This window comes from Balaenoptera acutorostrata, chromosome 13 (assembly GCF_949987535.1).
Source record: "Balaenoptera acutorostrata chromosome 13, mBalAcu1.1, whole genome shotgun sequence".
In the NCBI taxonomy this organism is placed as follows: Eukaryota; Metazoa; Chordata; class Mammalia; order Artiodactyla; family Balaenopteridae; genus Balaenoptera; species Balaenoptera acutorostrata.
Genome location: NC_080076.1, coordinates 65,600,338 through 65,626,515, shown reverse-complemented (window position 1 = coordinate 65,626,515; position 26,178 = coordinate 65,600,338). Strand labels below are relative to the sequence as shown.

Sequence of the window (26,178 nt, the reverse complement as noted above, 5' to 3'; positions counted from 1 at the left end):
CGAGGCGCAGCCGGGCGCTTGGCGCAGCCCCGGGGGCGGGGCGCCGGGAGGTGCAGCCCGGAGCGATGGTGCGCGCAGCCAACTGTGCTCCGGCTCGCGGCTCGCCGCCCCGCCCCTAGCCGCGCTGCCCAATGGCGAGCGCGCAGACGGTGGGGGGCGGGGCCTGGGCGGTGGCGGCGGCGCGCGGGCGCAGCACCCGGAAGTCGGCGGCGGTGGCGGAGGTGGTGAGTACGCGGTGGACTGCGGGCGGCGGGTGGCCGGCGGCGGGTGGCCGGCTGCACTCCCCGCGGTGCTCGGGGCTCGGAGTCGGGAAGCGGGTCTCGGGAAGTGGGGCGCGGAGTCGGGAGCGGCCGTACAGCCCGCCCTGCCTCAGTTTCCCCTTCTCGAGGCGGTGAATGCAAATCGAGCGGCCGGTCCGGGGAGACCAAGCCGACCCCGGCCGAAGGAGCGTCCCTCCCATTCCTGGAAGGCGTTTCCAGTGTCCCCGCCTGGGTGGGGCGTGGGCCCCGCAGGCAGGGCCGGTGTCCCTCGGTGGGGCAGACTGGCCGACCGGGAGCTGCGCGGTCATCGCGGGGCGAGGGTGGGTGGGCTACGCGGCTGTCGGCCCCAGAGCCCTGAGTCACGCTGCTCCCTCCCTGCGCCCTGCTGTGGGTGACAGCTGATGTCTCTCCGGGGAGGGAGCAAGTGCCAGGTCATCTGTGCGTCTGGACACGGTCTTCCTGGGGTGGCTCAATACTCAGACCTTCCCCCCAGGGCTTCAGGAGAGGAGACTGGGCAGGGCTGCACGCTGGGCAAGGCCTTGTAGCCTCTGGGCTTTAAGACGCCTTCCCGCCCAGCAGCTACCACGCTCACCTCTGGGCCACAGATTTGGCTTGGGCCTTCTGGCCTTGGACCGGTCCCTGAGGCTCAAGCCCCCGTCTGTCCTCCACTGGGGATGTCACATGGTCAGCCAGGCCTGCCCTGCCATCCTGCTGCGGACTTGCCCACTGATGTTTTGCTGTTGCTGTTTTCATGCGGCAGCTGTGCAGTAATGGTGCTGTAAGGGGCGCCTGCAGCTGGTAGCTCTTGGGAATTGCTTTTTGCTGCTTGTTCCTTAGTCTTCTGGGCAGCCTTTCACGGCAAGTGTTTGTTGGCCAGACACCGTTCACAGTGAAGAAAACTCAGGCCGAGGGCCAATGGTGTTCCCAAGGTCAGCAAGAGCCAGGGTTGGCCTCTCCTCCTGAGCACCTCTCCCAAGAACCTTCCTGCGTCGGGTGACCTTTCGTGTGGGGTGGGGCTGCAGGAGGGTGGCTGTGTTGGCAGGTGGACACAGCAGAGCTTCTGTTCCCCCCTCTCCAGGTTCCCAGGGCTCCCAGTGGGCGGAGCATGTTGCCCTGGTGCTCCCACCCCCTTGGACCCCTGACCATTCACTTCAAAAGCATGTGTCCTGCAGTCCTGTGGCTGTGTGTTACTGGTGTGTCTGCAGAATGCAGGCCCCTCAGACCAGACCACTAGCCGTCAGCTCTGCCCCGCTGCCCAGCCCCTGAGCCGTATTACTGCCTCATGCTTTCTTTGTTTTTTCATTTCTGGGCTGTCACTTTGATCATGTTTACCCTGGGTGTAGTTACATGTGGTGTTGTGGGGACTTATTCCTGTGCTGGCTGCTGCTCTAGAAGGCGCCTCCCGGTCCCACTCGCCTGTCCGTGGATGCTGCTGCTTCTGAGGATGTCAGTAGCCCGGGGCAGGGAGGTAGGCGGGCTGCTACAAATAGGGCCACGCTCGTCACTGACACCCCAGATGTGTGAGGACTGGGTCCATCCTTTGGCAACATGTCAGCCGGTGTTGAGGACAGTTTGTTGGTCTGGACTTCGGGGTTTGATGATGGGCTCTGAGAGAATGAGGACACCCCTGGACCACTGAGTTCCCTTTTCAGGGTATCGATGAAGCCTTTTTTTTTTCCCTCTCAACTTTTTTTTTAGGTTGCAGAAATAATGGATACACGCTTAAAAGTAAAGAGGCCAGCCCCCATCTCGTGGTGTCGGCTGGTACTCAGGGCGGCTCTGCTGGGTCTTCAGGACCATGCCTACTATAAGTATTTACTTCCACCCTCTTTCGAAGGGCTGGTGGGAATGCCCCCTTCCTCCCCTATTAACCATGTGAGCTATAGGGGCCACCATGAGGCCGGGCTGGCCCCCGCCTTGTGGGGAAGCTGTGTTCCTGCCAGGAGGGGCCGGGGTGCGGAGCATCCAGAGCTCACCGTGGCTCACTGTATCCCTCATTTGTGTTGCCCTTTTGAACCTTGAAGGGACAATGATACTTGGTATGAGGCTGAATTAGTGCTCCTAAGACATCTTGAAGATCTCAGGAAAGAGTGTCGCCATAGAAAATGTGTCATGGTGAAATGCTACTTATCAGCCAGATGACAGAGTGTAGATTATGGAGTTCTAGGTCGTGGGCAGGGAGGAGGGCACAGTGTTTGCGGGGGGGGGGGGGCGGTGGCGGGCTGCTTGGAACGATTAGGATGGCAGGGCTTTCTCAGCGAAGGCTCCGGAACAGCGACAATGTGTTCCCATGTGTTTACCTCCTCTGCTGGCAGCCTGGGGGGACGTCACACGTCACTTGTAAAGAGCAGCTCCTGCCGTCCAATTCCGCCCTGTGCAGGGTGGGTGGGGTGCCCAGCTCCTCTGCTCAAGGCCAGATGGACAGGCTGGCTAGCCTTGACCACGTTCCTCCACATGTGTGCGGTGCTGGGCGTAAGGAGTGGGGCCGCCGACTCTAGGGCTCCATCACCCCCTGCCCAGAGCCCTAAGCAACAGCCAGAGGAGACTGATTGCTGGGACCCGGGGCCTCACTGTCCCACTGGCCCAGGCCCCCTCGTTCCTGCTTGCTTGCATGTGTCCCCGCATTCCTCGCTGCCTCTGGCCAGCGTGCTCCCCTCTGTCTGACAGAGGGAAGTGCTCCCCGAGGGCACAGGCCCCCACCCCACCCGGTGGTCACCTGAGTGTGTGGGTCCTTGTGCAGAACTCAGGGCAGCCTGGCCGCTCCGTCCTGTTCTGAGGAGCTCTGAGCTGGGGCTGGATCCGCCTTGTCCGGTCTCCTGAGAATTGCTCTTCCTGCCTCACCCCTCAGTGCCCCCCCACCCAGAGTAGCAACTCAAAGCCAGCGGGGAAGGAGGGCAGGGTCTGTCCATGTTCTCCTCATGGGCAGCTTTCCAGGTGGATGATCCTGTTTTCCCTACCGGAAGTGTGCAGCGTCCAGCTCCAGGGATGGTGCAGAGTGAGCCCAGCATGCAGCCGTCATCCAGATCAGGGTGTGGACACCGTCACTAGCACCCAAACGTCTCCCTGCGGGTCTCCATTGTCCCCTGGCCAGGTGGCCTGCCCTGACTTCTGTACCCACGCATGAGTCTTGCTTCTTCCTTGCCTCGTACAAGCACCGAGTGGTATGCTCTCATGGGTGGGGTCCCGCTCTGCCCCACACTGCTCAGGCGGGTGGACACCGCTATGGACAGACAGCCTGGCTTCCAGCTCCGGGCTGTGGACTTCCTCGTCTGTGTCACTTCATGGACACGGGTACCCCACAGTGCCTGGTGTGCCCTGATCAGTCGGAGTTTTAGAAGCTTCTGTGAAAAGCCAAGAGGGAGACTCACCTTCCAGATACCACAGCATGTGCTGAAGCTCAGGGGCCGAGGGGCCGAGTGGTGGGGTGTCCAGGGCGTGACCCAGGTGGTGGCAGACAGCATGCCCGTCTGCTGGGAAGCATGGGGGTCCGTGGCTCACACCTCCCACATAGGCAGACCCTGGATACATCCTAGAACAAAGCCCAAACGCAACCACGCACGGAAATCAAGAGAAAGGGGCTCTTGCTTTGAGATGAGAAGGGCGAGAACCATGCAGTACAAGTGGGGGGACTTGCTGTGGAAGGACATATGGGTTCCGATGGAGGCAGCACAGGCAAAGGGATGGGCCACCCCACCCCACTGCCACCGCACTGTGGGACAGAGGCCCTGGATCCTGGCACGGTGTGCCAGTGGCTGCTGGGGGATGCCAGCAGACCACCTGAGCATCTCCTGCCACTGCGGTGAGGGTGGGGGGAGCAGTGGCGGGTCCCCTCGTGCTGGACGCCCCTGTGCCAGACATTGGAGGGAGTCGGCCGGGCGTGTTCATCTAAGAGCGCCACCCCCTGCCCAGTGATTCTGCCTCCCGGGTGTCTGCCTGGGAGACAGGACGACACCTGTTGGGAAGGTCCTCAGCCTGTTTGCAGAACGTGCGCACCGGGCCCGGCTGTGTTGCTCTGTATGGGTGGAAGCTGGATGGCAAGAGTGGACAGAAGGCGCACATGCCCCGGGCAGCAGCAGGCAGGTGGGGGACGCCGCTACCCCGGGCGTGGGCGAACCGCACGGCCAGGTGGCAAGAAGACAGGGTGGCGGGGTCCTGTGCATGTGATGGAGCATATGTCTGTGGAGTACGTGGAGCCATGGGCGGGGGCCTTCCTTTGGGGCCTTGCAGTGAGCACAAAACGACATGCCCCCCAACCCTAGTGGTGACAAATATGGCTTCTCTCTGCCACCAGGCCCAGAGACCCACTGCCACGCCACGTGGGCACCCTGGGCACTTGTCAGGATGTTCGGCCATCTCACAGCCTGCATGCTCCGGTCCCGGGAGGCCCCCTCAGACTGCTGCCCATGAGGCTTCCCCTCCGCCCAGGCCACCGTCTGGGGTCTTCCTTCCGTGGGGGCCCGTCTGAGGCCTGGCTGCACCCCTGTATGCGAGGCAGTTGTAAGGCAGCCCCCCAGCGAGATACACATGGGCACAGTGATTCCAGGACTGTGGCCAGGACGGAGCCGGCTGCCCCACTGTGAGCTTTCCTGGGGGCTGCTCGCACCTGGGGAGGGTCAGCAGGGATGCTCAGGAGCACGCTGGCTGCCGAGCATTTCCGCGACGTGGCTGGAGCAGCTCATTCGTGTGCCAGGGGGTGCAGATGGGCAGGTCCAGTGCCCGGGGCATCCTGAGAGCATGTACTGGGGTCAGGAGACCCCACGTGTGCCCACACTATCACCCCGACTGCAGCCAGCAGGCACCCCCATCCCCCAGAGCCCTCATGTGGCCTCTGGCACCACCTGAACTCTTGGTGAGAGAGGAGCCTGCCCAGGATGTGCCCGACCTGGGAAAGGGGTCCCCAGCTGTCCCTCCCCTGCCCCGTGGCACTGGGGCCCGGCCTCCTCCAGGTCAGTGTGTCACCTGCCCCATCGGGTGGGGGCCCTGCTCTCCTGGCCTGGGTCCCCCACTGCCATCCTGCTTGCCATGGGGCCAAGCAAGGGGGAGGGAGGGGGAGGGAGGGAGCCCCCTCACCTGCAGAGGGCAGGTGTGTGGCATCCGACTGCCATCCACACACCTGGCGGGGTGTGCACATCACCTTAGCGGCCTCCACACCCGTTGGGCCGGCACGGCTTCCTGTATCGCTTGAAGCCGCAGGCTTTGCCCACCTCCAGGCGGCGTCCACCCTGTGGTCTCTGAGGCCTGTGGGTGAGGCTCCTTGTCAGGCCCCGGGACCTTCCTGCCCACCTCTGGCTCTGCCTCTGACTCTACCTCTGGCCACCTGGCCCTCATGGCGGCCCCAGCAGCCACAGAGCTCTGACATGGGCGTGTGGACACCCCAGGCTCCAGGTGGAGGTGGGCGGGGCGGGGATGGCGTGAGAAAGCCGGCGTGCTTCTGCCCCGGTCGCCCCCCCTCCCTCGGCACTTGCCAGCCCAGGTGCTCTTCAGGGTGACTTCCTCCTGACAGGCTTAGGTGTCACCTGGTGAGGAGGAGCCCTGAGTTTACCTGGAGCAGTGAGACCTGTTGAACTGCTCCCCCGCCTCACCTTCCCACTCCGTGGCCTTGGAAGCCTTAGGAGCGGAGGGGAGCATTTCCCAGCAGCGGAGCGCCCCGGGCAGGATGCCCCAGTAAGTGCCCCGCTGCAGTGCAGTGGTGGGACGGCAGTGGTGTGTCCAGGGCTTGCTCTGGGAGCCCCGAAAGTCAGCAGGGGTGTCAGGGAGGACTCGCCAGGCCCCGAAGAGGGTGTTGGAGCTCGGCCTGGGTTGGGGCAGGATGGAAGAAGGGCCCTGCACCCACAGGACCTGCGAAGGAGGGTGCTGGGGGTGGTGGGAGTGAAGCGGGAAGGGGATGGGCCAGTTGGCAGCGGGCCTGGCTCGAGTGGGGGGTGAGGGATTGGAGAGAAAGGCAGTTCCTGATGGTCTCTTCCCCAGGGGCTGGCTTTCCTCTGGTCCTTCCCTCCCAATGACCGCGTCTTCACTCTTCACTGAGGCCGCAGCTCTGGGTTCCGCGCCCACACCACTGGCAGCAAGCTGCCCGGAGACCTCTCGGCAGCCTTCCTCTGACCACGGAGCCCTTCTTGCCACCACCTTCTGGAGGGCTTGTCTGCTACCCACCTGGGCCAGCTAGGGTGGTGGGATGCTGCAGCCGAATTGGGGGGCTCTGCATCTGGCCTGTGAGCAGCGGTGGCCGGCGACCTCGCCCAGTGCCGGTCATGCAGCCTGGGCTGGGCGTGGGGGGATGGCAGGCATGCTGGCCTCCTTTGACGGCCCAGAGTAGTGTGTTCCTGGTGACGCAGCCCTTTGTCCTGGCGGGGCCGGGGGTGGTGGGATCTCAGCAGGGCTTCTCCCATTGACCTCGGCCAGCCTGGTTGCCACAGATGACACAGGCCAACCTTGCCTGGAGCATCCTTGTGTCTGGGAGAGACCAGCCCCCTCAGGGTGGGGGACCTGTGTCTTCTGTGCTGGACTCTGGTCACGAGGCAGGTGCTGGGAGCCCCGCCAGCTACACGGGACAGGTGGGATGACGAGGCCCTGTGATGCCCAGCGTGCTTCCCATCACCCTGCACTGCATTCTGGGTGATTCTCATTCTCTGTGCCTAATCTGCCGAACATTCTCTGCCAAGTTTTAAGTCGTACTTACTGGGGCTGCTGTTTCTAAAGGGTCTTTCTGGTGCTGGGGTGGACACCCCATTTACTCTTTATCATGTCCTTTCCCTGCAGATATTCCTGAGCTCCTTTCTCCTGCACTCAGTGGCTGGTTTATGGGACGTGTGGGGACTACTGCTGGTTCTTGCTGTGGTGCTTTGTTTTATGTGGTTCTTTCTATTGTACTGCTTTTTGTTCTTGAAATTATTTGTGAGACTTCTCGGAAGTCTGGGATGAAGAGGAAAACTTTGGTTTGCCTGGTGCCCAGGGGCACTGCCAGTGCAAGCACCCATCAGACCAAGTCCCTGGACCCCCGGTGTGGCCCTAGCTCTGCACATGGAGCTTCTCAGGGACCACCCCCACTTCTGTGCGCCTTCCCTGCGGCCCTGGTGTGGCTGTGGATACAACCCCCCAACCCTAGCTCCCTGTCCTGGGGCGGTCCTGGGCCGTGTCTTCTATCTCCCTCATCCCTGAGGCCACCAGAGCCTGGTTTGCCCCATGGGCCACTGCCCTGGGGCAGGAACTGCTGCTGTACTCTGCTGTCTTTCCTCTCTGGGTTCCTGTGTTCTCTGAGATGTTGGCTAAATCCTGCATGACCTTGTCAGCTCTTGGTTGCTTTTAAGATTTTTCACCTTCTTTCAAGCGTTTGGAATTGCTTTTACCAGGGAGGTCGGTCCCAGCAGTCTGCCTACCAGTACTGGGATCATCAGGCACTCCTGGGATGATGGCCACCAGTGGACACTGCCAGGCCGCCCTGGCGGGAACCCAGCCTGTTCCCATCACCTTGGGGAACCCTTCTGCACAGGGCCCTTCTGCGTCAGCACTGCATGTGGCCCAGCATCCCAGGGTGGGGGGGGGGGCAGCGGCTGGCAGCCCATCTCACATGGCGCACATCCCTTAGCGCCCCGGGCTGCTGCAGATGGTGCTCGTCACCGCAGCAGCACCTCAGCTGCACAGCCACAAAAGTTGGTCCTCTGAGGCTGTCACCACATCTGTGCCTGGAGGAACACAGGGCTGAATCCTGGGGGTCCCTCCAGGGCCTGTGGGGGCCGACAGGGAAAATAGTGGGGTGAACCCTGCCCCTGCCACCCGCGCCAGCCAGACCAGTGAGCACGAGTGAGAGGAGGGTGGGACGCCCGAAGGCCTCGTGTGCTGGGCAGCTACTGCGTGGCTCTGAGCCACGGTTGTGTCTGTGGTGCTGGCCTTGGGCTCCAGCCCATCCTTGGCTTCTCTTTGCACGGTGGCCAGAGCCACCACGCCCGCCCACCCACCACGCGATGCTGGCATGGCTTTGAAGCCAGGGTCGGTGTGGTGGGAACATCCTCCTGTGAATCCCAAGGTGGGAAGGGTTCCGTTTCAGACCCCAGAACCAGAAGCAGTTGCCAACAATCCAGGGCCAACGAGGTCACAGGCGTCAGGGGAGTGTCTGGCCAGTGCCCAGGAGCGTGTTTACAGAGATGGATGAGTGTCAGGGCATCCGACACACGGTCTCCTCGTCCAGCGAGGGTCTGGGCGTCGTGAGCCCATTCCATTTGGGCAAGGGAGTTTTGCAGGTTTGGGAGGCAGTTCTGTCGTCTGCCATTTACTCAACTCATTTTTCCTTCTCCCACAGACCTCGTTACCCCGTGTGAGCCAAGCCACCCCTTGGGGACCCATGTGCATCATCTTCTTTAAGTTCGATCCTCGCCCCGTTTCCAAAAATGCGTACAGGTAACCCCCTCGTGCTGCGTCTGCTATCCTGCTTGGCCTTGGGAACACGCCATCCTCAGTGCCTGTTTGGGCTCCATGTGCAGGGTCGGGGGCAGAGGCCAGGCCCTGGGACACTCTGCCCGGGCCCTGCCCCTGCCCTGCCCTCTCCCACAGTGGCCACTCAGTGTGGGCAGGGACCCTGAGTCGATGTGCAGAGATGCTAAGACTGAGCTGCTGAAGGTGGCCATGTGGGCAGGATGGGGGAGTGACGTGGGTCCAGCACAGCCCTGCACCTCTGACTGGGGATCAGGTGGCAACAGAACAGAGTGATAGGGAGCGACACCTGGCTTGTGGGGCTGGAGCCTGTGGCCAGTGAGCAGTCTGGGTGGTGAGGGCAGAGTGTGGGGGGCGGGTCAGGGAAGCTGGGGGACCAGCTGGAGGAGGCGGGAGGCCGAGGCCAGTGAGGGGCCACACACGGTCCGGATTCCTCTCCTCCCCATGACCCCCGGCTCTGGACGGCGCCCCTCCATTCCCCGGCACCCTGGTGGGAATCCACCGACATTTATCCACACGGAGAATGAGGCTGGGATGTGACCCTCAACCACAGATGAGCCACTAGTGCGACTGCCTAGGAAGTTTACATCATCTCAAGATCTGGAACATTTCAACTGGCTTCTGGGATTCCGTGCTACCTGATGTGTGGCTGAAGTAACTCATTCCAGGCTGGGGAACGGGGAACAAGGGGTGCCCAGTGTCCCTTTCCTGCAGGGGAGTGGGCAGCAGGGCCATGCTGGGAGCCGGGAGCTGGCCCTGAGCAGCCCCCAACAGAGCATGCCGTGTGAGTCAGGGTCCAGCCAGGGGACAGAATCCCGGAGCAGTGATTCGAGCAGGGAACGTCTAACTCGTGGAAATATAAACTGTTGTGGGATCGGGGTGCCCGAGGCAGAGCCTGTCTTCCATCCTTGGGCTGAGACCCGGACCTTGCTGGGGGCACAGCCGTGGCACACCGGGCAGCCGGGAGCTCTCTGGGCACTTTCTGGAAGTCTGCCTGCTCCGCTCGCGCTGGCCGCTGTCTGGGGCGCTTGTTGCTGGGGAAGCCGCACCCAGAGCCTGGGAGAGAAGCCTCTCCCCCTGCAGCGTCCCTCCAGCGCCCTCTGCTGACAGAACTGGACCTGCAGCCACTGCAGAGCCCCCAGGAAGGGCGGGAGTGGGGCTGAGGCAACAGGTGGATCACTGGCGCTGTCACCTCCCGCGCTGAGAGTAGCACTCCTTCCTCCTGACAAGTGAGGACACGCGGCCTGATGGCCACCGAGTCCATGGCTGCCTTGGTTCTTACTCACGGATTCAGCCAAGCCCTGAGGTCACCCCTGTTCTCCTGGGAGTGAGAAGGAATGGAAGGGACGGGGAGGGGGAGCCTGCGTCCTGCCAGGACCTGCCTCTGACAGCTCCCGGGCTGGGACTCGGTCTCAGCATTGATCTCAAATGTTGTCCTAGCCTGATGGCGTTGGAGGGTGAGAGGGGCTTCCGGCTCCGGGGTGGGCAGCTCTCACGTGTGATGTGGGACTAGGACGGGAGGAGTGGGGGTGGGGCTGCTGTGGGAGGGACACTGCAGCAGGGCCGTGAGGAGAGCCTGGTGAGCCAACCCTGGGCCCATCGGAGACCAAGGAGGGGCCCCCAGCTCCTGGAGTTGCGGGGGGCAGGCACAGAGCCAGGAGGCCTGGCTGTCCTCACCTGGGCTCCCTCCCACCTAAGCTGTCGCTGCCCTGGCTGGCAGTGCAGCAGCTTCTGCCCCCACCCCAGTGCCCATCACTGTGTTCACTGCCGGCCCCCCACCCAGTGATGTCAGGAGAAGAAGTGTACTTTGTGTGTGTGTGTGTTTGTGGTTAAGTATACATGACATAAATTTACCATTTTTAAGCGCAGGGCTCAGTGGCATTAAGCACATTCACACTGTCATGTAACCGTCACCAGAACGTTCTCATCTTCCCAAACTGACACTCTGTGCCCAACAAACACTGACTCCCCATCCCCCTCCCCAGCCCCTGGCACCCACCCTCCTTCTTTTTGTCTCTATGACCTTGACTCTTCTAAGTCCCTCATGGAAGTAGCATCATATGTTTTCTTTTTGTGTCTGGCTTTTTTTCACTCAACATAATGTCCTCAAGGTTCATCCACGTTGTAACATGTGTCAGGGTTTCCTTCCTTCTTAAGGCTGAATAATGTTCCTTGTGTGGATGGACTACGTTTTGTGTCTGCGTCCATCCTGTCGGCGGACACCTGTACTGTTCCCGCTTCTCGGCTGCTGTGGACATTAGTGTACAAGTACCTGTCCCAGCCCTCCTTTCAGTCCTTTTGGGTATGTACCCAGAATCAGAAAATCCTGGATCACACGGAACCTCCAAGTTGATTTCCTCGTGTGTCTTCTGATGGCTGTACCAGAGGCTCCCTGCAGCGTTGGTCCGTGTCCTCATGTTGGGTGGTGGAGTGGGTCTTTGTGGCGCTTTGTCGTCATGCATCATTGAGACTAGGTCCTCTCCCCACAGCCGGAAAGGCCCAGACCCAGGGCCAGGGCCGCCGTCCACTTGGACCCCACTGCCCACAAAGCCTGTCCGGGGCCTGGGACCCACACAGGCCCCTGCTCCGGCACGTTCGACATCGCACCTGTTTTCATCTGTGTTTGTGAGCTAAGGTCACCCCTGTGTCAGTAATGCTCCAGGGTCAGCTGATTGCAGAGGACTCTTCCATCTGGGTCTGTGGCCATCCCTGCCGTGTGTAAGCATTGATCTAAACAGATCACCTCTGCCCTGAAGGACAGAGCGGGACATCCTCACTCTGATGCTGTGGGTGGTGCTGCTCCTGGCTTTGTCCTTTCCAGTCTCATGGGAACCTGTTTTCTGGCCTCCCTAGAATTAGTTCCTGAAAGATGAGGCCAGCCCTGCCAGCTCTGCCGTGGCTGTGGGGCTCTTGAAGCCTCTCTCCCCTCCTTGGGCTGCAGCCGATTTAGAGCGTGTGTCCTGTGGGCTATTCAGACAAGTGCCCTCGTGGGTGTGGGAAGGGAGGGGAGACAGCCCAGTGCGGCCGGGAGTACATGTGAACTGCCTCTGCAGAGCAGCTCCAGGCCTGATGTTGGGCTGGGCCGTGACTGTCATGGACCCCTCGTCTGCACCCCACCCCCATGTCACCAGCCCACTGCCCTCCATATTGGGGCACCCATCCCTCCAGACGTGGCAGCTCTCCCCGCATCATATCCCACTGCCATGTCCCCCCAGGCACTGCCCAGCATGATCCCTCAGGCGCCCTTGGGTTTGACCTGCCTTCCAGGCTGCATACCTGCCCACCCACAGGTGCCGCACCCTCCTGGGGTCACCCCTGGGGGGTCCCAGCCTCTGCACCGCACCCCCCACCACGCCTGAGGTTGCCCAGCACTTGGAACCTCCATATTTTGCCGACACGATGAAAGTCCCGAATCAGGGGACCCGGAGTTCATGGGATGGGGGTGTCCTGGGTGGGCCTGACCTCATCTGGGCGGCCTGCAGAGGGACCAGCCCCTCCTCAGGGAGTAAGCTGCTGCCCTTGGAGGGGCCCGTGGCCAGAGCTTGAGGGCGGCCTCCAGGAGGCGAGTGACCTCGGCGCACGGCAGGCGAGACCAGGGGCCCCAGTCACATGGCTTCAAGGAACTGACCCCTGCAACAGCGGAGACCCCGCCGACCAGCACCTGTGTCACCCCGGGGCTGAGCACCTGGCTGAGATGATGGGTGGGCGTTGCTTTAAGCTGCCGCATTTGTGTAGATGTTTGGCTGCATAGAAGACCAGCATACTCCCGTCAGGATGGCGCTGTCATGGCTGTCACGTCACCACCCTCTTTGTCAAAATATCATTTAGACCCACAGGCTGATGCTTTTACTGGCTCCACCTGGAGGGACTGCTGGGCCAGCTGTTGCCCTTTGGGGTGGCTTCCATGGAGGTTGTCACTACTGGACACTTCACTGGACCCTGGCCTGTGCACCCGTCACTGCTGCCAAACACCCCCCGGCGGTGTGCAGATCCCTCCCCTGACTGTGCCCAGACCCACCCCTCAAATGATGACAGACCCTTTCCATGACTGTGCCCAGTTGGACTTGGAAGTGAGGAGTGAGGGGCTTCCTCTCGCTTGGAGCCTCCACGTGGTACCATCATGCCCACCAGCAGTTCGGCTAAACAGTGACTCTGATGAAAGCAACCCAGCGCTTCAGGCTCCTAGCGATTAGCAAACACCTCGCTTCTTGTCTACAAATGGGCAGTTGGAGTAAGAGGACAGAGGCACTGCTCTTTCGCTTTGTTATTTTCCCTAAGTTTTCCTTTCTGGAGTCTTCACAAGAATGGGAACCAGAAGCCACGGCACCGGCCTGGTTCGGGCTCAGCCTCCCGTCCCCTGCGACTGCAAGGGTCAGGCGAGCGGGCAGGTGAGGGGCGCTGGGCACCTGAAGGAGGACGCTTGATCCTGGCACAGGAGCCACCGCACCCTCTGTGGGGCCCAGGCCCCACAGCCAAGTCTCCCCACCCGGGGAGGGGGGGGCATTGTGCTGTCCTTTTCCTGACTGCTGTTTAGCAAGCTTCTGCCAGGATGGGTCCCGGACCGGGTCCCAGGGGGGCAGGGCAGATGTGGCAAGAGGCAGGGGGTGGGGTCCGGGTCAGGGCCTGGCAGCTGGAGCTGCAGAGGATCCTTCCGTGAGCGGCTGCGGCTCGTTTCAGGGACAGTGAACCCCCTGCCCCCTGCGCCTGGACCCGGCGCAGCCCTAGAGCCAGCTGTGTGGAGGAAGAGCCAGGCCACAGGCTAGACGGGCATCCTGAGGGTGGTGAGGCTTCCAGGGTGGTCCCTGGCGGTGCCAGCGCCTGTGGCCGAGGTGGCATGGGAGGCACAGGTGGGGGGTGACATGTGCGCACAGGTGAGACACTTCCAGGGCCCTGGGGTGCCAGCACTGGTTTTGCCTTCAATTTTGTGAGTGTCTTTGTTAATTCACATTTTACCACAAGCCAATATTCATGAAATCAATGAGTCGATGCAAACAGTACCTCTGAAGACTTCTGAGGATCTAACCCCTGACTCAGCGAACTTGGTTTCAGACCCACTGTGGCCCCAGGTGCCGCGCCCGCCTGTGGTGCTTGGAGGGTCCTTCAGCGGCCACTCTTAGACCCCGGGGTCTCCGGGACCCTGTGGGGTGACCCCGCCCACTCAGTCACTGTCTGTGTTCGTAGTTATTTTAAATGGCAAAGCTGACCGAAAACTTCGTTTTCTTACCTTAAAACCAGGGCCCTGAAAACATCGACGTCTTTCCTAATTGCCAAAGAAATACTTGTTTGATTCATAATACAAAACACTAGTGAAACACAGAGAAGTCCTCACTCGCTCCCTCCCAAAGACACCCCAAAGTGCGGGATGGAGCAGCCCTCGGAGTCCCTGAGCGCTGGTGGGAGGCTTACAGGGTGTCCTCAGGGAAGGGACCGAAGGGCAGGAGGACACGCCCGCCCAGCGCCCTGTTCCAGGTGGCGGAGCGAGCAGGGCTGAGCCGGCAGCCACCCGTCTCCTCCTCCCAGTGGATCCCCGTCCTCTCTGGGACTTGCCCACGTTGCTGCCTACCAAGGTGCGTTGTCTTGGTAACGAGAGGAAACACGTGACTCTTCCACAGTCACGCGAGACCCTCAGCCGTGCTCTCTCCTCAGGCTCATCCTGGCCGCCAACAGGGACGAGTTCTACCACCGGCCTTCCAGGGCCGCGGACTTCTGGGGGAACAACAACGAGGTCCTCAGCGGTGAGTGTCCCCGCTGTCCACCCAGCACCGTCCACTCAGCTTCACGTGCCCGGATCCCCGGGGGAAGCAGATGGAAGGTGGGGGTTGTATTTGGATCCACCATCCACTGCGGTTGGTCTCGTGTGAGGCATGAGTTCAGACCGGTCACCTCAGAGCATCATGGTTGTGCGTGCATGCATGTGTGTGTACATGCATGTGTATGTGCATGTAATTCTGTTACACACCTGGCACCCCTTGGCCCAGGGAGAGCGGCCTGAGTTTGGGGAGCAGAGGCCCGGCTGGCAGGGCTGGGGGAGCCGATGAGGAGCCCATGGGGTGGAGTGGAGGTGACCGCACCCCACCTGCCCTGCCGGTGGCTTCCGCGGGCCCCTTGGAGGGAGCAGCTCCTATCCCAGCAGGCAGGGGCCACTCGGAGGACGTGCAGACAGGTGTCGGCTGGGCCAGGGACCCTCTCTGCCTGCGGAGCCTGGAAGCTCGTCTGGAGCATTCACGAAGGCCTCCAGTGTGGACTGGGGTCGGGCAGTGGTGCTGCGTGAGAGGAGGATGGGAGTGGGGAGACCAAAGCCGAGGTCTGGAAGGAGGTGGGGAGAGCTGTGAGCGGGGCCCTCAGGGTGGGAGTGCAGGAGGGTGGGAGTGCAGGAGGGTGAGGCTGGGTCTTGGCCTCACCAGAAGCTGCTCGGGAGACCTTGGATACCTGCTTGCTCGGGAGTGTGGGGTGGGGCTGGCAGGGAGGCCCCCGCTGCCTGAGCTCTGGGCACAGCGGTCGTGTGTGGGGTCTTCAGCCAGGCCGGCCATGGCTCCCCCAGAGGTCCAGGGGCAGGCCTGCTGGGCCACGGGAGGGGGTCCGAGGGGAGCCTGTGGGCATGGCCAGGACCATCCTGGGCTAGGACGGAACAAAGGGGTCGTGGGGAGAGGGCAGGCCGTGTGTGTCACTGCTGCAGGGCATGCATGGGAGGCTGAAGTGGGGGCTGCTCAGGACGGGTGAGGTGAAGGGCGAGGAGCTGATCCTTCGGGAGGGAGGCAGGAGGCACTGCTGGGGCACTTTGTAGATGAGGACACGGAGTCTCAGACGAAGGGTGAGCCTGCCTGGGCCCCTTGGCCGTCCTGGCCCCTGGGCTCCACACTACCTGCCCTGGTCAGTGCCCATCCCGCTGGGGAGCCCCAGCCACTCAAGTCCTTCACCCTTTGCAGTGGTTTGGAGGCGGCCCCTGGCGCGTTGATACAGGTCCTGCCAGGCGGGAGGGTGGCCCTGCTGCACCACAGTGCTGGGTGGACCCGTGGCCACTGTGCCCGGCTCAGGCCTGGGAGACCCCAAGGTCCACCCCCTCCCTCTGTCTGGCGTCACCCAGCGTGCACAGAATTGTAGCAGCAGCGTCAGCATTGCTGGGGACTTGTTAGGCATTCAGGAACCTCTGGGTTCTGTTTCTTCAAGTCCTCTGTCTCCTGCTGTCTCTCCTCAGCCCCACAGTCACACGTGTGTCAGTTTATCTGAAGTGGTCGTGCCCTTCGGTGATGCTCGGTTCACTTAAAAGCCCTCTGTTGTCCCTGCTCCTTTTTAGGTGGTTTCTATTGCCATATCCTTTACTCACGTTCACTAACCTTTTTTTCTTTAGTGTCTAATCTGCTTTTAATCCCATTCTGCATATTTTTCATCTCACACACTGTAGTTTTTATCTCCAGAAATTCCACCGTGGTATCTTCCTTGTCTGGACTCTGTTGTTTGGCCAGATGTGGAAGCTTCATTCACTTTCTAGTTGTTGGTTTGTTAGAGGCCTCTGTCCTCTGGATGTGAATCCTTTGCTGGATAATTGTGTCACTGTCTCATTTTCTTCATGATGTCCTTTGGTGAGCAGAATATTTTATTTTAATGAAGTGCTGTTTATCTTCTGTTTTGTGACTTGTTCTTTTTGTGTCTTACCCACAAAGTCTTTGCCTATCATGAGGTCGTAAAGATATTTTCCTCTGTGTGCTTCTGGAAGCCTCCTGATTTGGGTTTATGCTTAGGTCTGTGATTTGTCTCAAATTAAACTTTGCGTGCAGTACAAAGCAGGGACTGAGCCACGCCCACCTCTCCAGCTGTCCCTGCAGCACTGACCAGTGGGCCTCATCTGGCCTGTGCATGACTATGGCAAACTGGCTGAAAGTCAGTTGATCACATCCATGTGGGGCCGTTGTTGACTCTTGTGTACCACTGACATGTCTCGGGTGCTGCAGCCTCTGAGCAAGTCTGGGAACCAGCTGAGGTGAGCCCTATGGCTTTGCTGCTTGTTGGGACTGCTGTGGACGTCCTGAACTTCAGGGCCAGCTTATGAATTTCTATAAACACCAGCCCACGGGGTCTTCACTGGGATCATGGTCATCCTCTTGGTCATTTGGGGAGAACTGTCATCCTTTTTTTGTTTTGTTTTATTATTTTTTTATTGAAGTACAATTGATTTACAAGGTTGTGTTAATTTCTGCTGTTCAGCACAGTGATTCAGTTATACACGCATATGTGTATATTCTTTTCCATTATGGTTCATTATAGGATATTGAATATAGTTCCCTGTGCTGTACGGTAGGACCTTGTTGTTTATCTATCCTGTATGTAATAGTTTGTATCTGCTAATCCCAAACTCCCACTCCATCCCTCCCCCACCCCCCCCCTTGGCATCCACAAGTCTGTTCTCTATGTCTATGAGTCTGTTTCATAGATATGTTCATTTGTGTCATATATCAGATGACACATACAGGTGATATCATATTATATTTGTCTTTCTCTTTCTTTTTTTTTTTTAAACAGTTTTTTTTTAAATGCTACGTTTTTTGTTGTTGTTGTTGTTTTTAAATGAGCTTATTTATTTATTTATTTATTTATTTATTTATTATTAATTTTGGCTGTGTTGGGTCTTCGTTTCTGTGCGAGGGCTTTCTCTAGTTGCGGCAAGCGGGGGCCACTCTTCATCGCGGTGCGCGGGCCTCTCACTATCGTGGCCTCTCTTGTTGCGGAGCACAGGCTCCAGACGCGCAGGCTCAGTAGTTGTGGCTCACGGGCCTAGTTGCTCCACGGCATGTGGGATCTTCCCAGACCAGGGCTCGAACCCGTGTCCCCTGCATTGGCAGGCAGATTCTCAACCGCTGCGCCACCAGGGAAGCCCTGTCTTTCTCTTTCTGACTTATTTTACTTAGTACAATAATTTCCATCCATGTTGCTGCGAATGACATTATTTTGTTCTTTTTTTATAGCTGAGTAATAGTCCATTGTATATACGTACCACATCTTCTTTATCCATTCATCTGTCAGTGGACATTTAGGTTGTTTCTATGTCGTGGCCATTGTGAATAGTGCTGCTGTGAACATTGGGGTGCGTATATCTTTTCGAATTAGTTTTCTCTGGGTATACACCCAGGAGTGGGATTGTAGGATCATACGGTAGCTCTATTTTTAGTTTTTTCAGGAACCTCCATACTGTTCTCCATGGTGGCTGCACCAATTTACATTCCCACCAACAGTGTAGGAGGCTCCCTTTTCTCCACACTCTGGGAGAGCTGTCCTCTTAACCATGTGAGCTTCCCGGGCAAGGAACAAGTCTCCTCCTTTAACTAGGTCGGCCTGACGTCCATCCCTCAGCACACACATCTTTCCTGTAACGTTTTCCTAAGTGTTTTAAAACTCTTTCAGTGCTGTTGTAAATGATTAATTGAATTTTCATTTCCCAGTTCTTGCCAAGTATTCACTTATTCCAGTAGGTTTTTTTTGTAGATCCTTTTGGATCTTCTTTACATACGATCCTATCTTGTACAAATAAGGACAGTTTTGCTTCTTTCAGATCTTTGCGGCTTTTAGTTCTTCTACTATTATAACTTATTACTGTTATAATAATAATATGTTAATGACTTAGCTATTTTCACTCCAGTTGTCAAGTGAAATGCCCCTCTGGCCTGGGAAGACACTCTCCTGGGGCTGTAGTGGCCTTGCTGCCCTGTGGCGGGGCCCACGGTTATGGAGGGTTGCAGCCTGCGGGGCTCCTAGTGAAGGGCCCACCGAGGGCTGGGTCCTGCCTAGGGAGGACAGCCGGTGTCCCTACACCTGATCAGGATGCGGGGCTGGGGCCTGGCGTGATTTCTGCAACGGAGCTGGTGCTGTGCCCCGAGCCTGACGCCCACCCAGGCATCAGGATGTGTTGTGCAGGGGCCAGGGGCTCCCAGGGGCATCAGGTGTTGTCCCGGGCGAGGGTCTCTCCCACATACCCATGGTCCCCAGGGGCTGCCTCAGCCTGCGGAGTTCCAGTCCCCATTTCACCATAAGGGCTGCTGGGCTGGTGGTGACACTGTTGTTGCCACAGGGCTGGACTTGGAGGAAGGCAAGGAAGGCGGCACGTGGCTGGGCATCAACACGCGGGGCAAGCTGGCGGCACTTACCAACTACCTGCAGCCACAGCTGGACCGGGACGCCCGGGGCCGAGGTACGGGGTTGGGGGGGCGGGCTTCCTGAGCACCTGGAGGGACGGGAGGAGTGGCGAAAAGAGGGGCCCTGAAGCCCCATGGCTGGCAACGCCGGGAGCCACCCTCGGCCTGGCCATGTGGCTCCCACTTGTGGCCATGGCATGGCTCCCGACTGCCGTGTTGTCACTGCCCGTCTGGTGGACATATACTGTCCCCACTGAAGACTTTTCCCCTCGTGCTGGACTTCCATGTCGGGGCACAACAGGAAAAATTTTCAAAATCAGAGTTCTTGGTGCCCTCCTCCTTGGCTGCCGGGTTGCTGAGGTGTGGCCGTCCCGTGGGGGACCATCAGTCTCCCTGGGAGAGGGGCTCAGTCCTACCGCCCCAGCCATGGGCGTGTGTCCCCTGACGCAGGTGAACTCGTGGCCCAGTTTCTGACCTCAGACGTGGATAGCTTGTCCTACCTGAAGAAGGTCTCCGCAGAGGGCCACCTGTACAATGGCTTCAACCTCATAGCGGCCGACCTAAGGTGGGTCTACCAGGTGGGGACGCAGCCCCCAGGCGCCGCACAGGGCTGGGTTGCAGGCTCGGCAGGCAGCGGGAGCCGGGGCATCTGTGGCAGCCTCTCTGGGGACATTACACCTGGTGGGCTCAGGGAGCGTCCCGAGGGCCGAGCGCCTCCCAGACCCACTGTCCTGGGGACTCAGGGAGCCAAGCTGGGGCAGCGTGAGGGCCGCCAGCTCCTGCTGTGGGAGCTGGAATAGGGCCAGGGGTGCACCCGGGCCAGACCGGCCCCTCCGACTCATCTCCTCCCTGCGTCTGTGGCTGAGGAGCCCGTTTTTGAGCCATACCTCACTTGCCCTGTGGTCTGGTGGCAGAGGTGCCCCGGTGGAGAAGGCGGTGCAGGCACAGCTGGGTACGGAGACCCCGGGCCCCATGGTGGTCGGGCGCTGCCGAGTGCTAGGCAGAGTGGGTGACGAGGCTCACGTCGACTTCTGCAAGGGGCTCGGCGGACGGCTCCTGGGGCAATGACGCTGTCCATGCCACCCATGGGCCCTGTCACCAGAGGACATGGTGGCCGAGAGCTTTCTCCGCCCAGGGGTGGGGCAGACTGGCTGGGAGTAGGGCAGGAGCAGGGGCAGAGGGGCCTGTCCTAGAGGCGGGAGGAGCAGGTCCCCCAGGGAGGTGCAGGCCCTTGAGTCCAGGGTACCTGCGCTGGCTGTGAGATTCAGGAGTCAGGTTGCTGGGACTCTGCAGGAGGCTGGGGCCACGTGGGGAAGTGGCAGTTGGGGTGTGGCCGGGCCCATGTTGGCACACAGAGAGATGCTGGGCGGGGTGGGGGGCAGATAGCTCAGCAACAGTGGTGCCTGCACGGATGGTGCCACCTGAGTGCTGGGGCCCGGGCTGTGGGGCTTGCCAGGTGGCGAGGGTTGGGGATGCCCTGTGGCTCCCATCTGACCCTGTCTCCCCTCCGGTCCGCAGCACAGAGAAGGGAGATGTCATTTGCTACTATGGAAACCGGGGGGAGCGTGAGCCTGTTGTCCTGGCGCCAGGTGAGGCTGCTCTGGCGGGTGGCACAGGGTGGGGCTGCTCTTGTGGGGACCCCAGTACTTTCAGGGACCGGGTCCCTGCTGATTTCCCTCCTGGGGCTGTTTTTCGGCCGTTCGTGTACCTTGTGGCCGTAGTGGCCATGGCCTCACCTGGTCCACATGAGGCTGCCCACAGGTTAGGTTGCCTTCCCCCTGTACCGAGTCCCTGGCTGTCTGGAGAGAATTGGAAGCTAAAAGGCACAAAAGGACGCAGAGACCTCCCCCTGCAATTCTGTGGCCTTTGTGGAAGCATCTGGAAACCACCCCATGATGCCCTCAACTGTGACTGGAGATGCTTCTTTTCTGCTAAATTGCTGCTTGGAAGGAATTCTTTTGAACTCCGTCCTATTTCATCCCTGAGCCTGCCGCGCCTGATCCATGTCCCTTAAAAAAAAAACAACAGCTCCATTGAGATATAACCGCATGTCATACAGTTCACTCATTAGAGTGTGCCTTCAGTCGTTTTTACTCTATCTACAAAGTGGTGCAACCATCACTAAAATCCAACTCTAGAACATTTTCATCACCTCACCAAGAAACCACACCCACTGGCGCTGCCGCCGGCCCCTAGAAACCACTAGTCTCCTTTCTGTCTCTGTGGATTTGCCCGTCCTGCACATTTTACATAAACAGATGCAGACAGTACGTGGCCTTTTGTGTCTGGTTTCTTTCCCTTTATGTAATGCTTTCAAGGTTCATCCATGTTGTAGCGTGAGTGAGGGCTCCATTCCTTTTTATGGCTGAATAATATTCCATCGTGTGGATTTTCTGCCTTTTGTTTATCCATTATCCGCTGAAGGACACTTGGTTGTTTCCACCTTTTGGCTATTGTGGAAAATGCTGCTGTGAATGTTTGTTATATGTTTTTGTGTGGAAACGTTTTCATTTCTCTTGTGTGTGGACCTAGGAGTGGAGTTGCTAGATCATAAGGTAACCATTTAACCTTTTGAGGAATTGCCAGACTGTTTTCCAAAGCAGCTGTGCCATTTTATATTCCCAGCAGCAACTTATGAGGTTCCAGTCTCTCCCCATCCTCGCCAAGACTTGTCACTGTCTGACTTTTTGATCGCAGCTGTTCTGGGGTATGATGCGGTCTCACTGTGGCCTTGATTTGCATTTCCCTGATGGTTAATGACGTTGAGCAGCTTTTCATGTGCTTGTTGGCCATTTGTGTATCTTGTTTGGAGAAATGTCTATTCAAGTCCTATGCTTGTTTTTAAATTGGGTTGTCTTTTTGTTATTGAATTGTAAGAATTGTTTTATATATTCTAAATACAAGTCTCTCATCAGTTGCATGATTTGCAAATATTTTCTCCCATCCTGTGGGATTTTCCCCTTTCTCGTTGGTCTCTTTTGAAGTACGTCATTTAAAATTTTGATGACGTCCAATTTTATGTATTTTTTTTGTTGTTGCTCATGCTTTTGGTGTCACATCTAGGAAGTCATTTCCTAATCTAAGGTTGTGTAGCTTTTCCCCTATTTGGTTTTAGCTCTCATGTTCAGGTCTTTGAGACATTTTCAATGGACTCTTGTGTGTGGTGCACGGTGGGGGTCCTGCTCTGTTCTTTGCATGTGGCTGCCAGGTGCCTGATGGATACAGCGCGGTGATGCCGTGGCTGGCGGCGTGACTATGGGCCCCACAGTGCCAAGTGGCAGTAATCATGTCAGACTTGGCCCAGAGTCCGGTAGCAGCAGAGGGTGGTGGCTCTCTGTCATTGGTGCATCTTTTCAGGCCGCATGGCTCCGGGTTGGCTGCCCCTGCTGCCTCTTGAGAAGAGGCTCTGGGGGCCTTTCCACATTGAGGCTGGGCCTCTTCTTGAGAACTTGTCCTGAGAAACTTGCTCTAAGACCCTACGGCGCCCCCAGCCAGGACCTGGCCTACGCCTCGGGCCTGCCAAGGTCAGCGGGCTCCCTGACCCCGGCTGACCCCGGTGGGCCACCCCCTGGCCTCAGGCTGTGGTGCTCCCAGCCTTGACCTTCTCAGGTGGACTCCCATGTCGAGCTCCCCCAACTTATGGACGGACCTTCCTCCGCTGTTGATTCCGATCACCCACCCCTGAGGCCTGGCGAGTTACTGGACGCATGTAGAGAAGGGGCGGGTGGGTGGAGTTCCAGCCACAGCCCCGAACACCTCCGACGCTGGCCGAGCCAACCCCTCCTGCAGGGACCTACGGGCTAAGCAACGCGCTGCTGGAGACGCCCTGGAGGAAGCTGTGCTTCGGGAAGCGGCTCTTCCTGGAGGCCGTGGAGCGAGGCCAGGCACTCCCCAAGGACGCCCTGGCCGCCCAGCTGCTGGACGTGCTCAACAACGAAGAGGCGTGAGTGCCGTGCCACACACACACACACCCGCCCCCCCGGCTCTGAGAGGTGGCTACTGTCCTTCCACAGGGCCTGCACGGCTCTGACTGGACAGAGCCCATGAGCTCGTGCCCTGGGCCCTGGGAAGGTCCTGGTGGCCCCAGCACAGGGACTGGCCGGCAATCGCTGTCCTGCGGCCTGGCCCCCACAATGGAGCCCTGAGTGAAAGGCTAGATGGAGGTTTGAGGCCTTGACCTGGAAAGTGCCCGGAACGACCCTTGTGGTTCCCCTAGCCCCTCTCTGAGGCTGGAGGGCTCCTCAGGTGCTGCAGGGCTGCGGCTGAGCGTTGGTGGGGATAGGTGGGGGGCGGCCAGTGGTGACCCCTCCTCTGTCCTTCAGGCAGCTGCCGGACCCGGCCATCGAGGACCAGGGCAGGGAGTATGTGCAGCCCATACTTAGCAAGTATGCGGCTGTGTGTGTGCGCTGCCCGGACTACGGCACCAGGTACGATGGATGGGCCGCTGGTGGGCCCTCCTGTCCCTGGAGGAGCCCACCTTCCCCAGCTCCTCCCCACCTCCACTCTGCCTAGAAGCCACTGCAGGTGTCTGGGCAGTCCCCGGTGGTGGTGCTGGGAGCCCTGGGGGTTCTGAGCGGGGAAGTGCCTGCTCAGCCCAGGGCCTACCCTGCTGAGAGTGGTGGGCAATCAGGGCTCGTGCTGCAGAGGGTGGGCAGGGCGGCCTGGGGGTGTTTCAGAGGGGAGGTGATAGGACTTGTGGGCAGGGGCCTGTGGGGCCCGCGGCTCAGGGCCCTGATGCCTCACAGGGGACCCTCTGCTCACCGAGACTGAGGCTGCTGCTCTTTGTGACCCATCTCGAGCCAGGCCAGTGCCCAGCAAGGCCCCTCGCACCTCTGGTCTGATCCATTTGGGGCTCTGACTGGCGTGCAGGGGTCCAGGGGCAGCGGGCTGAACACAGGCCCCATGCTCTCTTTCAGAACCAACACGGTCATCCTTGTGGATGCAGATGGGCACGTGACCTTCACAGAGCGAAGCATGCTGGGCACGGACCCCTCTTGCTGGGAGACCAGCACCCACGAGTTCAGGCTGCAGAGCTAACCCCCACCCGGGTGTGGCCGGGGCTCCCGGGAGGCCCTGTCACAGGTACTGCCTGTGACTCGGCCAGCGTCCCCCAGGGCCAGAGCCCTCTGATGTGTGTGAACTGTTTGCATCCCCACGTCAAGCTCGGGGTCCAGCCTTGTGCCAGCGGAAATGACGGAGGCCCATGGACAGGTGTGCGGCAGGCCCAGGTGTGCCGTGCCTCCCCCTGCCCACGCACAGAAGCTCACACAAGGCACACGTGACACCCATCATGCACGTGCGCACACGTTACAGGCAGTAGACGTGTGCACACGTGCTCAGACACGCACACGCTCCAGGCATGCACCCCCCATGCGAGCCAGACACGCAGAGCTGTGCCTCTCAACACCCACACATGCTTCTGGCCAGTGAGTCTTGCTGTGATCCCGACAACAAGAGTGGATGTCTGTTTCAAAGTGGCCCCTCCTCTTCTGGGCGTAGCCAGTTCCTGACCACCAGCCCTGCTCTTGGAGAGGACACGGACCACATTTGAATGAGGAAAACCTCCTCCATAGCACAGGCACAGGCCGCTGGGTGGGTCCGGTGGTTCTGTGGGTGCCGGGGGGTCCTGTGTGTGGAGCTATCCTGTGAGGGGGCATCCATGTGCACTGGGCCGCCTCGGCAGGCTCTCAGGCCTCCACCTGTGCAGGGGGGTCATGGGTTCCGGGCAGGCCCATCTCAGGGAGGGGACACAGCTGCCCCTGCCATTTCCCTTCTCCTAGGGAGTTAAACTTCATAAGACTCTGTACTTGAATGTGAGACGCTGATAATAAAACTTGAGGCCGTTGTGAGCCAGTGCATTCCAGGCCCTTGACTCTGTGACAGGATGACCAGAGCTGCCGTGCAGGAGCCCCCAGGAGCTCCTGGGGCCCAGACCCCGGTGCAGGGCTCTTCCCCTTTTCCCTTTTGCTCATGGCCTCCTGAGCACTGTGACGGAAGCCAGGAGTTCATCCGGGTGCAGGTGGGAGCCCTGGGGAGCAGTGCACACGTGCTGGACCGTGGAGGCCGGGGGATGGCAGGAAGGGCTGGGCTTCAGGTAACAAGAGCAGGTGGAGTCTGTCCTACCCCAGGGCCCTTGTTTTGGGCAAGCACCCTGGAGCTCCTGTCCGCAGCTGGGGCTGGGCATTTGGGGGTCCTGTGTCCAATGCTGACACTCAGGCTTCCCTCCGCCTCAGCGGCCGACCCGACTTGGCCTTCTCAGTGCAGTGACAGCTCGGGTGGGCTGTGGACCTTGACTGGGCCCAACCTGCCTCTCCGTCACTTCTCCCTTCCTGCTCACCACCCCACAGCCAGGCATGAAGGGGCTCCCAGTGTGACGCAGCCTGTGCCCCCCACCCACGTGTCCAGCTGAGCCATGGCTAGCCAGGCTCCCAGCTCTGGCACTGCCAACACCCTCTGTCTGCTTCAGCAGGCCACCCCGCACCATGAAATGGACCAGGTCCCCACACCAGCACCTGCCCTGGCCAGGCAGGTCTGCCCTCGTGGGGTGCCGCTGGACTGGGTGCAAAGCCATCTGAAGAGCCTTTCAGATGTTTGCCACTGCCCCAGGGACGGGCCTGCACAGGAAAAGCTTCCCACACTTGTCACGGTCCCCTCTGCCCCTGCCTGCCCTGGGCTCCCTGGCAGCTTGGAACCCCTGAGGAAGGGGCAGCCCAAGACTTGTTTCTATTGTTATGGGCTGAGTTGTGTGCCCTCCAAAAGATATGTTGGACCCCAGCACCCAGTACCTCAGAATGTGATCTTGTTACGGTCTTTCCAGAGGTAATCAGAATAAAATGGGATCGTTAGGGTGGCCCTAATCCAATATGAGTGGTGTCCTTATAAAAAGGGGGAAACGTGGACACAGGGACAGACAGGCACCCAGGCAGACGCCTGTGAAGACTGGAGCTGGGCTGCCTCACGCCAAGGAACCCCAGAAGCTGGGAGAGAGGCCAGGGCACGTCCTCCCCTGGAGCCCTCAGAGGGAGCACGGCCCTGTGACACCCTGCTCTCAGACGTCCAGCCTCCAGAACTGTGAGAATAAATTTCTGTTGTTTAAGCCCCCTCACTTGTCGTACTTTGTTATGGCAGCCCAAGCAAGATTAAAAAATTGTGACCTTGCTTTACACACAAGGAAAATGAGGCTTGGGGAGACACAGTAACAGTCCTTCAGTCCCCAGGTGGGTGGGGAGGCAGAGTCACGAAGCCAGGAGAGAAGAGGATGAGGGCGAGGTGGTCCTCGGGGTCCTGTCACACCCAGCTCACCCTGCTGCCTGGCACCCCTACCTTCGCCTCACTTGCCCTGGCTCTTGCCACTGCTCCTGCTCCAGGGC

The 26,178-nt window shown here is 59.6% G+C and overlaps 1 protein-coding gene across 4 annotated transcripts; it reads left to right on the top strand.

The window, feature by feature from the left end:
• Positions 1-168: 168 nt before the first annotated feature.
• TANGO2 (transport and golgi organization 2 homolog) lies at positions 169-25,894 on the top strand. 4 transcript variants are annotated; one of them, XM_057526788.1, is made up of 10 exons: positions 169-224; positions 8,554-8,651; positions 14,331-14,419; positions 18,745-18,864; positions 19,259-19,373; positions 20,327-20,397; positions 21,434-21,515; positions 22,598-22,751; positions 23,131-23,235; positions 23,725-23,862. In XM_057526788.1, the coding sequence occupies exons 2-9, from the start codon at positions 8,596-8,598 to the stop codon at positions 23,188-23,190; spliced, it is 747 nt and encodes a 248-aa protein (XP_057382771.1). In that variant the 5' UTR covers positions 169-224; positions 8,554-8,595; the 3' UTR covers positions 23,191-23,235; positions 23,725-23,862. The 4 variants fall into 4 exon arrangements, with proteins under 4 accessions (XP_057382771.1, XP_057382769.1, XP_057382770.1 ...); XM_057526786.1 differs by lacking the exon at positions 21,434-21,515 and having other exon boundaries at positions 23,725-25,893; XM_057526787.1 differs by lacking the exons at positions 169-224; positions 21,434-21,515 and adding an exon at positions 5,786-5,924 and having other exon boundaries at positions 23,725-25,894.
• Positions 25,895-26,178: the final 284 nt, after the last annotated feature.

Coding starts and splice junctions, on each gene's coding strand:
- TANGO2 (XM_057526787.1), top strand. CDS start 8,596: ATGTGCATCATCTTCTTTAAGTTCGATCCTCGCCCCGTTTCCAAAAAT. Junction 8,652..14,330: donor GTTTCCAAAAATGCGTACAG/GTAACCCCCTCG, acceptor CTCTCTCCTCAG/GCTCATCCTGGCCGCCAACA. Junction 19,374..20,326: donor CTCATAGCGGCCGACCTAAG/GTGGGTCTACCA, acceptor TCCGGTCCGCAG/CACAGAGAAGGGAGATGTCA.